The 17241-nt window shown below is 32.5% G+C and overlaps 1 protein-coding gene across 5 annotated transcripts in view; it reads left to right on the top strand.

The window, feature by feature from the left end:
- LOC122714275 (zinc finger protein Noc-like) overlaps nt 1-17241 on the top strand; it is a 173940-nt gene that overhangs the window by 136955 nt on the left and 19744 nt on the right. For all 5 annotated transcript variants that reach the window (XM_043935484.1, XM_043935482.1, XM_043935479.1 and 2 more), the window contains one exon: nt 9268-9365. In XM_043935484.1, the coding sequence (XP_043791419.1) occupies nt 9268-9365 (98 nt within the window). The remainder of the gene's footprint in view (nt 1-9267; nt 9366-17241) is intronic.

The following is a 17241-nucleotide window of genomic DNA, read 5'->3' as shown; positions in this document are numbered from 1 at the left end:
TTCACGCGTTACGTTTCTAGGTAAAGAAAGTTTCGATTCGATATGAGAGTAAACTGGCCGCATTTCGAACGTCTTACATAGCTGAGCATCGCAAAAGAAAGAATCAACATGCTCCTCACCGTCCACCATTCCGCTATTCTTCGCTGCCCTCATCTTCCCTACGATCTATCGAAATCGTTCCAGGAATGTTATTACCGCTCGTAATCCGCAACGCGTGGAATATCAAGATGAACCAACGAAAATCTTCTTTCAACCATCTTTTCTCTGGGAAATTGTTACTTTTCCGCTTCTCCGTGTTAAAGCTTCGTTTTTTAAACATTCGCGTCTTTAACGAGATCTTTGGAAAGATTTTTTTTTTTTCCTTCAACTACTTTCAATTAATTTTATATCCAATTTTATATCCAATTTTATTTCGCGTTCTTTCCATCTTTGGATTTCTTTTTTGCATAAATATAAAGAAATATTATCGTATCCTTTGATCATTATTAATTTTTGAAACTGTCGTTACGCTTTTGCGACCTTCTCTCGAATTCCACAAAGTTTTAACGAGATTTTTAATTCTAACTTCTTTCGTCTATTTTAACATTCGGCTAACGTAAAATGACAAATTGACGTTCGTTCGAATCGATCCTTTGTACCAATGTAAATGAATCGCATTCGTGACTCGACTCGATACGTGTAAAATTTGTATTATTCGTAAAAGAGGAGAGACAAAAAATAGAAAATAATAATTTTTTTTTCACGTTTCGTTCGGCAAGATTAAAATAGCGATTAACGGATCGATGTCATCAAATTTCCATTTTAAATTCCGATAACCTTTCGAAAATATAATTTATCGCGCGTAAAACGTAAAAATTTCAAATGGCAATCGAGAAAGGAATAATTGATATTCGAGGATGAAATTGTTCGTTTACAAAAAGAAAAAAAAAAATGTATACACGTAGAAGAGTTGTATTACTACGATTCGTCGGTTAATTCGATTGGATCGAATCGAGAAGAAAAGTGGCTGTTGAAAGATACATGCCACGAACGATATATAGAGCCGCTTCTCAGCTGAATGTTAAAGGAAAAGTAGCTTTTCAATCTCGGCATCAGGTTTTTCATATATTTCGTCGTTTCAATTTCGTCGATGCTTTTCAACGTCGACAAAAGATGAAAACGGACGTTCGTTCGAGTTTCGAAGCCGAGCAAAGATGTAAATTAGATCGTTTCGTTGATTAAAAAATCGCATCGCCCTTTCCTCTAATTGATCCGATTCTGAATTGCGTTATAAACCTGAAAAATTAAAGAATTTGAATTTCGGCTGCGGTTTAAAAAATAACTCGAAACTTTAGAATTATAAATTTAAATCGATATATCGCGAATATAGACAATTTTAAACAAATTTAAAACATACGAACGTGTCTCTATCTTTGACGATTTTCATTTGGCTTTACCTTTACTATTGCATTCCGTGTCTTCGATAAGCATATAGTAACTAAAGAGTAACTTTACTCCAGGATATTAAATTTTCTTATTTATCTTGTTCGCGCCTTCTTTCTCTCTATATATATAATAGACCGCATCGAAACATTAATTATAATTCCTTTTCGAAGATATTTGCAACGAGATAACAACGTTTCTCACGGTGTGATCGATCGTAGAAAATTTATCGATCAACTCTAAAATTTCATTAAAAATGATTAAACGAATATACGCGTTATATTTTTAAAGAAATAAAATGTATACATAACGGGAATAACGAATATCGAGATGACAATGTCGAGAGAAATAAATAAATGATATTCGATTCGTTCTTTCATCATTCGACTCGATGATTAGATTTATATCAAAAACCAAACAACCGTGTGACGCATTTCGTAATAGAATCGAGTTGACCGATATATATAATACGATTAAACGGCTAATAGTAGCCAGCTATGTCATCAAATTACCACTAACATTTTCAACTCGTGCAAGTGGATACACGTTCGCCAATATATAAAGATAACAACACGATCAATATTTATTTTCTTATATATAGCTTTACTTGCAACTTACTTTTTTCTTTCTTTTTAAATAGAGAGAGAACCTAATCTGTAACGACATCGTACAAACTGGATCGTAATCGTTTCGAATAATTGGATATAATCGCATAGGTTTTTACGACGAATTCAATTTACGCTCTTCTCTTACGCATCACACGCGAAACGCGTGTTGTGATGTTACATCAGATCGCGTGGATAGTGATATACACGCGAAAATTCCCTGTAAGTATGTCAAATTTATGATCTATGGAACTTAATATCAAGAATTCTCGAAGCATTACGGCATAGTGGGAACCATTTAAGGAGCTTACAACATTATCCTCCCGAATCGAAGAACAGAGAGTTTCACCGATAGATATATGGCTTCTATTTCCGCGTTCAAATTTTAGGTTATTGGCAATTTTCTCTACGTTAGAGATCCCTCTAAAAGTAACGTAAAATCTGATATTCGATAAAGAGAGAAACTCTTTTATATATAATATTTCGCGTCTTTTGCAACGAGCAAAATATTTCTCGCGACCAACTATTAAAGTCGTTATAGAGGTATCTAACGATACGAGACGAAGACGAGGAGGTGTAATGGATTTATCAAATGTCAAAGGTCTAAATCGTTGGAAATTACGAGGACACGCATGTAGGAAAGGAGCTTTCCGACAAATATTTCCGACCACCGTTATTAACGATTTATGCGTCCGCAAACATTGGCGATATTAACACTCGTGTAAACGAGCAAAGCGTCGAGCACTGGACGCTGTGCGATAATCCGATAATTCGATAATTGATTTATCATGTATTACCGGGTTTATAAAACTAATCCAACTGGGGATTGCTAGCGTTAATTAAAACAAACGCGTCTACAGATTTACTCGTAAAGTTTTTCTCATCGTAAATATAACTAACTGGCCGATTCAATTTGTTGATTATAGGTAATTTAATTCGGCAAGTACACCGATGGAATCGTTTCACTGTAAAAATAAACTTTACCGTTTCTCATATTTATTTCGATAAAATTGATTTTAGTAGCGACGCTTTGAAACTCTCCGAATCTAAAGTAAAAATTTTAATCAAACGTATTCCTATAACGATACAAATCTTTCGTTATTTTGTTTTTCATTCGAGAGATATCAAAGAAATGAGACATGTATCAAATTTAACCTTACAATTCCACGAAAGAACGAAGTGATTTGAAATTTTCTACCTTACAAATATGATATTGATCGAACGCGATTTACGCGCTCTCAACGATAATCTACAACTTTGACAGAAATGAAAATTTGAATTCGTTGGATATACAGGTAGAAAGAAGAAAATGGAATCGCGTTAAACTAATATTTTCGTGAAAATTTAATCGATAAGGCCGATATCTTTGGTAATTGGTTAAAAACTTTGTCGTGCAAAGTTATCGGGTGAAATTCGCTTTTCTGTCTTTGCAATCTGTCGAATAATTGGTAGTTTTACAATAGTTTTAATCACTCCCTCTCTTCGAATTCTCCAATTCAAGATTCCATTGTAATATGTGCTTCCCGATTCTCGAGGAAGGAGAGAGAGAGATTTTTTGAAAAAAATCAGATGATCGAAACGCTAAACGAGAATTAAAATGAATATATCTCGGATTAGTGGATTTCGCGATTCAAAATAACACTTTTTCGTTTCCATCGTTAGAGATCTCCATCGAGAGAATCGGTGCGCTGCTAGGTTAGAACAACATTTATACGATTCAGTTGGCTCCGGTAAAGATCTATCGTGACAGTTTGATTTGTCGAGAGGAATTCTCTATGGATAATTCCCTTCTTATTCCACCATACTGTCGCCATCGTGACAGTTTTTCCAATATCTGTCTAATATTCTTTTTCAAAAATATTATCGTCCAAAACTCTTTTCTCGCTCCTCGGTAAGTTCTCTATTTAAGAGAAATTCTCATTCTTTGTCTCTTCTCTGTCCTAAAAGAATCGAATATACGGCTTAGCAAAGTATATTTTACGATTAGAATTTACGTAAAAAATAACGAAAAAAAAAAAAGAAGAAGAAAGAAAGAAAAAAAATTCTAAATTTCTCGTTACTCGTTAAATAGATTAAAATCTTGAACATTGAAATTACGTACGTAAGATTTAAGTCGTGCGTTGACAACAAAAAAAAAAACCAGATAAAAATTAGGTAGCCGAGATTCAAAAGACTTTCGTTAAATCTTCTTAAGTTACTTTTAGCTAATTGGTGAAACTTTACGCGTATCGTTTTTAGAGGGAAAAAAGTTGGATTCCCTTTTAGTTTACCGTTTTCTATTCTTATAAGTATAACAATATTCTTTCGTTCTTTTTTATTAATAATTAAGAAAAATATTTTCTTTCGTCTCTTATTATTTAAGGATCGAATAATTTTTAACGCTTTCTTTTCGTATGGTAAATTCTAAATACAAATAATCTATATACGTGATTAAGTTTGTTGTGAATTCCAAATGGTGTAATTAAAGTACACGGAAACTGGAAGAAAAGCGATATTCGTTTAATCGCTAGATTAACTCGTTGAACATTATCCATAATAAGAGGCCAATTCATACCTAGAAACTGTTCCCAAAGTACCACAGTTTAACTTGTTGGGAGTAACCAAGTTTTCTCTTTCACCTCGTACGTGATTTTCTCTTTCAAGGTTAGCATCCACAAATACGAGAAAGATAAGATGTATTTAAACACGTCACGTTACGTTCAATTTGAATCAAATGTGCATTTTTCGAAATTATCAAATTATCAAATTCGAGAGGAAAGAAAAAGATGATTTAACGATTTTATTTGACCGAAAAATTAGTTTTAAACAAAATTAAAAATTTCGATCGTTTTGTCTTGTTTGTTTCATGCCGTGCATAACGAACGTGTGCTTTCTCTCAGAAATATATTTGTTTTTTTCTTTTTCTTTCTTTTTTTATAGAACGAAGCAATATCGAAAACATCGGAAAAGAAATAAATTGTGGTTTGCCCCAAGAGAAACACGAAAATACGTTTGTTAGTTTGTATCGTCAACTACAGATCGAATCTAATATTCGATTTTTATATTTTCGATTCTTCGATCCAACAATGCAAAAATCGATAATAACAATGTGCTAATATTTATTTACGCGTTACGTCGTCGGTTAAAAACGATCAATTTATGGTCATTTTTCTTTTACTCTCGTATTTACATTTAGTTACATTGATTTTTGTAATGTATAAAAAGATGGAAAAAATAAAGTTTAATAAAGTTTTTTTTTTTAAGAATTTGCAAATTTCAAACGAGATCGTTGTACACTGGAATCCGATCGATACGTTAATACGTGTGCATCAATACAATTCGGATACAAATCCGAAACTAAAAGTGCAATGACACGCGATAAGACTTGTCACGGTAAAACGTTTATTTTTATTCTATCCCGTGAAAAATCTCTAATAAAAATCTCCGTAAATTTTATTCATAAATATTCGAAACGTTCGACAAACTTTTACGAAATAACGAGGATTGTTTAATTAGCGATTCGATAGAAATTCGATCGAGATTTATAAAAGAATATAACGTTTACATAGCTGGTTCAATTATTTTCTTACAAAGTAAAACAAAGTCGAAACGCGGTCGTTCGTTCGAAGAAAAGTAAATTAAGTTGAAACCGTTCGAAATTCTTTTAACGAACCTATGTATTGTTTCTTTTAATCGATTAGAAAATCGTTTACGCCGGGGAACCATGTTGCGCTCGACTTTTGTTCAAAAGGTAAAACAACGAACACGAGAAGAATGGAAACGTAAAAGGGAATTAATTAGAGATCGAAGTTATGCAAAATACACGATGATTTAACGCTTATACGCGTTACAATATATTTACGTAATTAATTTGATATACATTGTTTCCGATAAATCGAAAAATGACGATAGAATTTTTCATACAAGGATAATACGGGAAAGAAGAAGATGGAAAAGATGGTGTTTTGATATCAGAGAGAAAAACTTAGGGAACTAAAAGTTACGAGGGTAAACAGAGCGTCATAAATAATTGGAAAATGATGATGAACGAGGATTTTCTCTTGGACAATGACCAACAACGTTCTGGCCAATATGGCGGAAAAAAACTTGTATTTACTAGTTTGCTAGAAAGATGGGCGTTGAACGATATTATATTATCTTCGTACTATAATATTCGGATCAATCGGAATAATTTTCAAAATTATTCTAATATCTTTAATTTTCAGTTAATTTTTAGTTAATCCAAGTTATTTACAAACTCGAAGAGAAGATGAAAGCATGGAAAGCTACGTAAAACGTATAAAGCAGTTTTTCAACTCCGTGCCAGTAGGGAAACGAGCTAGTGGCACGCGATGAAAAATGGCATGATAACGGATGACCAATATCTTCTCAATGGCTGGTGGATATCCATGAATCCAACTCGCACTATACTCTTCCTTTCATGGACGAATACGAATCGGTCGAAATTAAAGCGAAAAATCATACTACGTACCAACCATTAGATTTTCACAAAAAAAAATTTGACAATATAATAGCTTTATTATCAATATTGTAATTACAAATCACATATAAGAAATTTCACTATCTCGAATGCGTCATTCTATCACGCGAATCGTATCACTCGCTTTCACTTACCTACGTAATAATATGTATTATCCAAAAATAATATTATAATTTCTTAATCGAAAAACTTGTGGGTGGAATCTTTCATTATTAAAAAGCAATATTAAGCTTCTAGTTTCTTACTCGAATGATCGTTTTGTCGTTAACAATTATTCGAAAATATATTTCACTTTACAATTTTATTGCTTTCTATATGTACATCGTGGTATACGTTTCGATTTTCCTTTCTTTGTAAAAATTATATTCGATCAATACTTCTCTATTATCGTTCATTTCTTTAACGTTAAGAAATTAAAATAAGATAAGAAATAAAATTTACATACTTTTTATAACATTTATTTGTCGATGCAACTGATCATATCCTTAAAAAAACATGTACGATAAACACATTGCCGATGAAATTCGAATACTAATTAATAATGTAATTATGTATTATTAAGAAAAAAAAAAAATGTAAAAGAAGCACGATACACAAAATTTAAGGTATATCGATTTCTCGATTGTATTGACGGGAGCCGGGTAATCAAGATGGAGTCAATAATCCATGATCCGTTCAGACTGGAAACCGGTCTACCCGACCGGTGTAATTGGGATCAGTGCTTATCTGTTGGCGCACACCGGGTTTCGACCCTCTTGCCAACATTGCCTCTCTTTGCCCCTCTAACGCCTTTACGCAATTCGTACATACCTACTTAGCGTAACAAATCCTCGAAGCGGTTTTAGGAATCGAACACGCGTTAACCAGCTACGATAATCCTTTTTAAATACGTACTCACTTAATAATGCTTCGACAATTCAGTTAATTTTTATCCCTTTATTCCTTACACGATGATTCGTATAATTCGAACGTAATTGTTCGAACGATCGATAAAGAAAAGTGTATTCGTATCGTGCAAATATTTGATAATTTCTTTAAATTTACTCACTCGAAAACTCGAGAAAATTTCGATAACTTTGGATTAAAAAAGAAAAAAGGAAAATATAAAAAGTATACAAAATAATTAATTTCTTGTACGATAAACGATTCACGAATCGTTTAAGATAATCGAGTTAAACGATACATTTTATACGTATTTTAGAAAGAATATATGTGGTGTATATAATTTTTTCGCTAATAAAATCATATATATTAGAAAGAAATATCTTGTATATACGTTAAGATATCGACTCGATCGTTCTGAAATTGAAATTTTATAATTTTAAGCAAAAATTTTTAAATTTTTAAATTTTGGCAGAAAGTATCTCTAAGATTGCTAGGTATGTACTATATATCTATCTGTGCTCGAATGAAACAAACTTCGATAAACTTAATGGAAGGAGTTAAGACGATTTTGTTCTTTGAATCTCTAGAAACTCGAGGATCGGGAAAATACAAACGACGAGAATCTTAATTATTTTAATTATTTTAATAAAACGTAAAAAGGTTTTCAATTTTAAATAATAAATCAAATATTTGCGTGAAACAACAAACGTTATTACGAAGAACATAATTGATTTCAAAAATGCAAAAGTATAAAAGTCGGAACAGAGATCTTTGATTTTTTTGAAAGAAAAAAAGAATGATTATAAAATAAACATTATTATTATTACTATATGTTTCTTTGGTATAAATTACCATTAGAATATTTTTCCTTCGATCCGAAAGAAAAATTGGAAAGATTTAATTGCAATTAAAATAACGAAAAAAATTTATTTTTAATTAATCAAAAATAAAAGTTGTTAAAAGAAAGTATTAGTAAAAAAAGAAGAGAGAGATATGAAAATAATTCATTCATATTTACTTAATGTTACTCAACTTTTTTTTATCAATGTTAAGAGTAATTATTTGATTTTAAACTAAATTTTAACCGCAGGAATAAAAAGAAGATTTTTTTAAATATAACGAATTTACTGGCTAAAAATATGTTCATAGATTATTAAGATATGTGCGAATTAGTCGCATGAAAAAGAAAAATTCATAAAGTTTTAATACATAAATGGAAACGGTTTGTTTAACTTTGTTTGTTGCTCGTAACCATGGACTAAAAAGCTAAAGTTTACTCCACAATTATAATTGAGCGTGCATACTTATCCATATAAAAACACATAGGCATAAATTACGATGTACTTAATCGCACATATATATCGAAGAACAGATGTTTATGTTGTACGCGATGCGTTTTATTGATCGGTATCCATAGGGTGCAAATTCTTAGCAGTGTGTCGATACAGAACGTGGAGAACGTGAATCGTCCTGTGGTAGAAACAATACGTCCTAGAGAAAGTTTACTTCGAAATTCGAGTGGATAATTGATTTTATCGAATCTTCCTTTTTCAAACTTTTCATTCGGCCACGCCGTTCAAATGGAACGAAAGCGAATTTAAATAGATACGTGAAAAGAATCTGAAAACTAAAAGAAAAGGATAAATGGAATTCAATTAAAAATTGTTGTATTCGAACAAGCGAAACAAATACGATAGTAAAAAAAAAAAATACTTTCGATTATTATTTTTTCTTATTTTTTTGATCGTTCGACTCGAAGATAGATATTTCAAGAATTTTCCGTCGATCGAATTAATCGAATACGTAATAATTTCGTAACGTGATAATATTAAATGGAAAAAGGACGCTTTAGAAGACAACACCCTTGTGTTTCAGAGGGACCGAGCTTTACCGTGCCAATAACAAACGTGACGATCCCGATGGGCAGGGAAGCCGTGCTCACTTGCGTCGTTGCAAATCTTTCTATCTACAAGGTAAATTTTCCACTAACCATGTCTCTTAATCTCTCACACGTGTATCCTTTTCCGCCTTCCTTTTTCCATCTCCTCGAAATTACATTGCATGGTTAGATTCCGATGATCGAATGATCGAAATCACCTTCTATCATATTTATATCGCGTTCCTTTATTTTACGTAGATAATTCTCCACACACACATTGGTGCGCGTATGAATGGATAATCCGCGAATTTTGGACGATCCATTCGTAAGAATCGATTCTATTTGATAAGTTTTAGCTCGAAACGTTTAAAGAAGAACGGAAAGCTACGGTTCTCGCATGAACGATCAACGAACATTGCGCGTGGAAAACTGGGGCGTAAGCAAATTTCATTAATTCGCGATCCAGTAATCGCGAAACGGTTACCGAAACGGAAAGTCGTTTGTACGAAATCAATTGGCAATATCGCAAAATTTCTCGCGAGTTAAGGGATTTAACGATTACGAATATTTTTATCTTTCATATTTTTCATATGAAAAGAGAAAGAGAAGATGCGAAAGAGTAGAGTTTAAATAGGTAGAAAATTCACGGTATTTGTATTATGCGATTATATTTGGATAAATATTAATTCAATTTCTTGCTTAATTCCATTTTTCGACGAATAAGAATCTCTGTTATTTAATATAGAATACATAGAGAAGCGACGGTTTTGGAAGGGGGAAAGGATGTTAAGCCGTATAAACTTAAAATGAGTATAGCACAGCTCGAAACGAGCCTGCCTTCAGACACAAACTTGGGTTAACTACGTCAGTTTGAGCCCAGATATTGCACAGTCACGGTTCATGGCCAGCAGATAAGACGTTTCTCGTCACTCTTGTACTACTTACGTTTTCTCCTCGTCTTTTTGCTCGAACCTTCTCTTAAGTCGAGAAATTACAATTACAACCAAAGTTACGACGAATATCAACGTAATTCTTCGCATTTATTTATCATTATAATTTCGTTCGTTCAAAGATAGATAGATAGATAGATCTCGATACAAGCAAACACAATACAATTGTTACTTTATCCTCGATAAATAACAATGTTTTTAAAAATTTTTATCACGTTAGAAACACGACGATGATTCGTGAAATTCTCTCTCAACATTTGTCGCGTTGTCTATAATTTCGCGCGACGATGTTAATGGAATAAGTTCATTTTCGAGAAGAATTCGTGAAAGGGAGAAAGAGAGAATCTGGCGGAGATTTGCGATGCTTTAAAGAACAGCACACGCCGAAACTTTACTACTACCGCGGTGAACGCGTTTTCTCTTCTCACTGTACTCCTTCGTTCGCTCCTTCCTTCGCATTTTCACACCGTTCCATTCTCAACTCGACTGGGCTAACCTCGTACACGAACCGCTTGAAATAGGAAACGTATTTCTTCCGTGACAAGCGAAATTCATTTGGAAAAATATGAGCTGGATTCCCAGAAGGATTCTCAGATGTGCTAGAATGCACCGTTTAGCCTCTTTAAATTTTCTATATTTGCGATCGATAAATTTTTCATAATTATTTTTCCTATTCCATAACGCGGGAAAATGTTTCGAATGTCAACGTTTCAAAATTGACGGTTCGATATTTTTATCTTTTACGAAAACGCATAAAATAGATTTCCGTATTGCAAGACAAAAGAAAAGAAAAATCGATACGAAATCTTTTTATTCTATCTTATTTCGTTTTTCTGTTAATCTTAATATTTGTTCCTCCGAGAAAGGCGAATTTTGCGCAACAATGTCTTAAAATCACATCTGCCACTATAAACCAAATTGCGTATATTGTGGATAGGGGTTATTTATTCACGGCTTATCACGATGATAGAGTATTCAAATATCTGTTAAATAGCCGTTGGAAATTGGATTAAGAGCAAGTTTCTAATGCGGAAATTTACTCTTCTCTCTTTCCATCTTGACGTAAATATAATCACGAAAGGATTTTCACGTTACTCTACTATCGTTATATTAATACATCGAATCAACGTCTCTCTATATATTACGTCGCTTCATACTAGATCGTTTTTGGAAATTCGCAACTCGTTCAACGTTCTTTTTCCTCCCTAAATTATTATCACAAATTTGAGGGAAATGAGGAGAAACGATCAACCATACCATATATTCTTTTTAAAAGAATTGTAGTAGATGGAAAAGTGAATATAGGCTCGTATTAGGATGTGAATGCGAATATGACGAAGAAAGGGAAATTAATATCGGCAGACGCGACAGAGGCCAAGTTGGAAAGGGCATAGGTGTGACGCGGCAGTTAAGAGGGTTTAGGGGCAAGCAGGATAGCGACTAGTAGATGATGTAAGGGCTCTCTGTGTTGGTAACACGTGGATGTTAATCAGAATGGGATTTACATACGAGGCTCGCATTACTCGGTGTGGCGAGCACATGCACCGAGAGGAGAAGATAACGGGCACCGGAGAGAATGGGCCGCAAGAGTCGCGTGCAACCCTATATCTGTAATAACGTGCCACCTAAGCCATAATTATATATCGCATCTGGGATTATTGTCGCATTTGCACTTGAGCCTAGGGCAAATATCGATTTAACAATCACGTAATTGTGACAACCATTGATTTCGCATCCAGATTTCAATTCGTAACATAATCGAAATAATCCGAAAACGTGAAAGTGATCGAAATTCTTCCAACTTGTTGTACATATTATATCAATGGATATCCTTGTTTTTTCGTCTTATTTATTTTTCTTACGAGAAAATTTGAACCAATTCGGAAAAATATAAATTCCATGTCGCTTAGCAAAATTATCGATTACGATCCCACTCCGACACACGATATACTTTTCGTCGTTATCGCAAAGAGTCTCGATTCGTATTTACGATTTTTCCTAAATTATTACATTAAAAGAAATAAAATCGATATCGGTAGATCAAACGAGATTACGCAAAATCTTTTAATTCCCCTTCCAACGATAAATAATCCAACGTTGTGTTTTCGATATAAATAAAGAATCGTCGAATCGGTATATTCAAAATAGAAGAAATATCGAAGGTTTCTTTTAAAAATCGATATCTATATTATATATAAAAGAATTTAATGTTGCAACGCAACATTTCGTTACAACGAAATGATCAGAATATGATTTAGTAGAAACATATTATTCTAATTCTTCGTTAAAATTTAACAAGGATTATTGCTTTTCGTTGAACGAGAATCACGTTACGTATGCATGATAAAACTTTATATCAAGTTTCCAACAAATTTGAAGCTTAATTTGTAATGTGCATATTATACGTACGTATCATACGTGATTTATACATATAGTATGTATAACTTGTTACTATTGCTTGCGTAAACGCGTTCTACGCGTTACGTTAAAAATTACGTAATTATTTTCAAATAAATCAGACTTTCTTTACTTTCTTTTTTCATTACTTAAGAGTTTTCAAATATTTACGATATGATGGTACGATTTAAAATATGTACACGGAGATCGGTCGATTTCAATCGGATATTTCCGCGTGCAAACGTTTTACTTTCGCTCTCGTTTCGACTTTTTATTATTACAAAATTTCATCCTTACGGATATATTTGTCACGCGTACGTGCTTGCTTGTAGCTTTGAATTTTCCGCTCAAAACTTTAATTTTTTTTCATAGATAAAAGCTTACGAAACGCGATCAAAATTTCGAACGATAAACGCGTTCTCTTCCGTACCGTATCTTTGGAAAATTCTAAATATATTTATAAAGAAATACGTTTTATCGAAGAATAATGGATCGCGATGATAAATCGATATTTCCTAGAGACCAAATTCCAAGTTAAAAGAACATAGTTTTAGTCGATGCGGATAGAGGAAAGTACGAACGTAAGCTGGAAACGTAAGTTTTGATGGCGCTGTTAAAATCGAACGAGGTTTTACTCGCCAACCGTCACGTTAACTCTCTTTATAGGAGAAAGGAGACACGAATCGTACGAGCGTATTATTCGAATTCTACGATGGACAACGATTCGAGGTATCGTCGAGAAAATTACGCGAACAAGAAAGTCGCTATTAAAATATTCATCGGCCATAATGGTCACGCTAATTTAATTAGAGCGTATTTACTTTTTCCTTTCTTTCTTTATTCTTCTTCTTTCCGTCCAATTCAAATTTCATTACGATCAAATTTTACGAAAATTTCTATCATGTACATGTTTATATACGTATCTTTATCGTATCCGTTTATTACTTAAATATCGCGTTGTTCGCGATACGCGATACAATTTTTCCCGAGTTTAAATTGTTTAAAATCTCAAATTTTTTATATCGCTTTAATAATACTACTAATCAATTATACATTAAAGATAGACCTACCTATTCCTAGATAAAAAAAAATTAGATCATCCTTCTTCTTTTCTTCGACTCGGCGTAAACTCGACGAATCTTAGACGCCTCTCGACATCTAAGATTCAGAAAAGTTTAAACTGTATCGAAATTTATCGGTATTACAGCCTGGAGCAATTTTTTTGTCTCTCTATTGTTCTTCCTCGTCGACAAGATAATAGGAGTTGAAAAGACGGCGAAATGAGATCGGGATTCAACGTTCCCGTATCGTCCGATCCTTTCACGAAAGTAACGATCGTGCCAACCACGTTTACGGTTAATGTTCCGAGAAACGAATAATAAGACGATGACGTTTCGCTCGGAATTGATATCTTTTACGTTCGCTTTTCCATTTTTTCGACCATCTTATCCTTTGTCGTCACTCCCGTCGATATCGAAACATCTAAATCCTAACGTTTTATTTTTTAAAAATATAATTTTAAAAATTTAAATTGATAAAAAAGAAAGAAACCATCGTTCTTTTTGGGAAAACACTTAAAATAATCCGACAATATCCGATATATCATCTAATCGTACGAAAAAAAGTTTGTCTATTTTCATAAATTTGCTTCGAACGTCGAGAACTCGAGCAAATGAAATTACCAAACTACCATCTCGTAAAAAATTAACGAGATATAAACGATAAGCAATATACTTTAATACGAAATAAGAACTAAACCGTTCTACTTACCGGATCTTAATCGTTAAAAATAATCGTTTCTGGCACGACAAACATAAAGAAAGAAAGAAAGAAAGAAAGAAAAATTAAGAGTCTGTTAGACAACGGTTTGGCGGTCGTCCGACTTGTTATCTTTCCCACCATGGACAAAGTTTGGCCGATTGGACTCGTTTCACTTCACGACAGACGGCTCGAACATATTTTAACTTTGCCAAAAATATATCGATAATTGCAGCTAACAGCGTTCCACGTTACGTTAAGATTTATTTTCAAAAATTTTATCGATTCGTTTCAAATGTATGACGAACAATCGTGAGAATAATTACGTTTAATATTACAAATTTCCGTAAAATATCGATAGAATAGATACATCGTAAGAAATCATTCTTAACGGTAATTATTATCTACGACAAAAATGCATATTATTACGAAGAAATGAAAATAAAGAAAAGAGAAAAAAGAAAGAAAAAATAAAAAAAGAATTTGACGGAACGTGTAAATAACGAATAAGTAAATTATTTTTCTTCGATGATAAAACAAGTTGTAAATTAATTAATCATTATCATTAATAAAATCAATTCAAATAATTATGTCACGAATAGAAATGATATTCGATCGTATTTAATATTTATCTTTGACTTTTTATTATTCGATTACTAATCTGAGTTAACAGATTAACACAAACAATATATTGCAGACAATATATTGTTATCACGTCAGTATTATTATCGATATTTGCTCATCGATAATTAATCGATATTCTCCCGGTGATTGCGTTCATTTATTAGGATTTAGATTATTCCAAGATCACGAAGAATAAGTTAATCGCTATGTTTGTCTCCTATTTCGATGCAAATATTTCGTTCAACACGTTACGTTACGTTCGACGTTTTCTTTATACGTTTTTTTTGTACGTTTTCTTTATCCAACCGGTGAAAAACTTGATTTATTCTACTTAACTTCTATTTGTTTCTTTATTTCACAAAAGCATTGTAACTGACATATGGTAACTATTTTAAACGCAGTTTCACTTTTTTGCATAAAATTTTCATAAAATTCAAAAGTTCTTTAACTTTAATTCATTTGCTGGAATTTAATTGCATTTAATGGGAAATAAATAATTTTAACGAGAATCTAATTTGTTTCGTTGCAACGATAAGATCGAAGAGTCGGAAAATATTTCGCAACGCGTTTCGTAATGAATCGGGAATTATATCGATATTCTAAAACTCTCTTTCCTCGTTGTTCAAAAAGCGAGAATGATAATCGATAATTATAATCCGTTTAAATCGTTGGAAACGCTTTCTTTCACGATGTCGTTTTTTACTATGCTTAGTATTGATGTAATTTGTTCTATGCTTAATTCGAAAGATGCGCTAAATTATATCATGTCATTATTGTATTCACTGATGATACATTTTTCTTCTTCGCGCGACGTCATATTTTCTATCCATATATATACACCGTATACAGAACGTTGATATAACGGAAACGTAGAACGTAAGTATGTCCTAAATATTAAAAAAAAAAAAAAAAAAAATAAGATTTAATTATACTTTTAATTATAGTTGAACATTTTTTTTAAGATATTTTAATCAAACGAAGCATATTTCTCAGTGACTTGTTAAAAAAAAAAAAAAAATTCACACGCAGGTGGATTAAATATTCAGAATGTGGTGGTGCACGAGGAATTTAATTATCCGATAGTCGGTCGATCTATCCGTCTAACCCACGAAGAAATATACGTCTTCTTTCTATCGCGGTCGGGAGTCAGACCGGAAGTTATCCCTCCCTCCCATCCTCTGCTGTGGAAATAGGAACAGTTTTTATTCGCCGACTTCGTTTGTCGACTTATCATCCTAGCAGCACACCTACTACATACCGGCCAAATAAGAAAGTGTAACAGAATCGACTATGAGTTATATACGGAACATTTGTTACTTGGCGATGTAGGAAAAAGTAGGAAGAAGATAACGGGTGTAATGATATTTCAAATGTCGAAAATCCGGCTATATTTCTTACGAAATCTCAATCTTTCAATGTTTAGAATTAGCGTTTGCGAGAAAATCGTTTTCGTTCGAAACGACAAATTTTACAATTGTTGTCATTTCATCATCATCATTATCATCATCGTCACCATCGTCATGTCGAAACGTATTTAAAATCATCTTTCGTTAAAATTAATTTGAGATTAAATTTGCTCGCTCGAATTACATTTGATATAAAGGTAAATAATTTATCACGCGCAAAATAATTTGTTTCGTTATAATTGGATGATTAAAACTGATATAAGTATTTGATTTTTAACCATACGATTAACAATTAATTTCGATGAAATAATACAATTGTTATTATGCACTTTTGAATCATCTTTTATCATCTCGAAGAAATAGTATTCAATTATGAAAAATTTTTCAACTCTAAAAGATAATACATTTATTTCTTTATGTACTTATCATAGAATAAAAAGATGTAATACGATATAAGCACGATATACGTACGTATGTATACGGTTCGTATACATAGAAGTAAACGAATAACCGTGAATTGAGAAAAATCGCGTGAAAAGTTTCGTAATATAAAGGAAGAAGAAACTCTACGAAGAAAACTGTAAATCTATTATATTTCGTTTATCGCGATGGATCTTGAACTTTTTTTATTAGACTAATAAATTAGATTAGAATAATCTAGATCTTAATTTCACATCTACGGATGAATATTTTTCGGATGAATATTGCGAGTAATAAATTATTGCATCGTATATTATAAAGTTTAGATTTAAACGTTCTTCGATATCTATATTATTATATCTGTACTATTCGTTTCAAATTCTCGATCATTATCAGTTTGAATTTTCACATCGTA

Source organism: Apis laboriosa, unplaced genomic scaffold (genome assembly GCF_014066325.1).
Source record: "Apis laboriosa isolate Shangri-la unplaced genomic scaffold, ASM1406632v1 scaffold28_cov147, whole genome shotgun sequence".
Taxonomy (NCBI): Eukaryota; Metazoa; Arthropoda; class Insecta; order Hymenoptera; family Apidae; genus Apis; species Apis laboriosa.
Note: the sequence above shows the minus strand (reverse complement) of the source record. Positions and strands in the feature narration are given on the sequence as shown.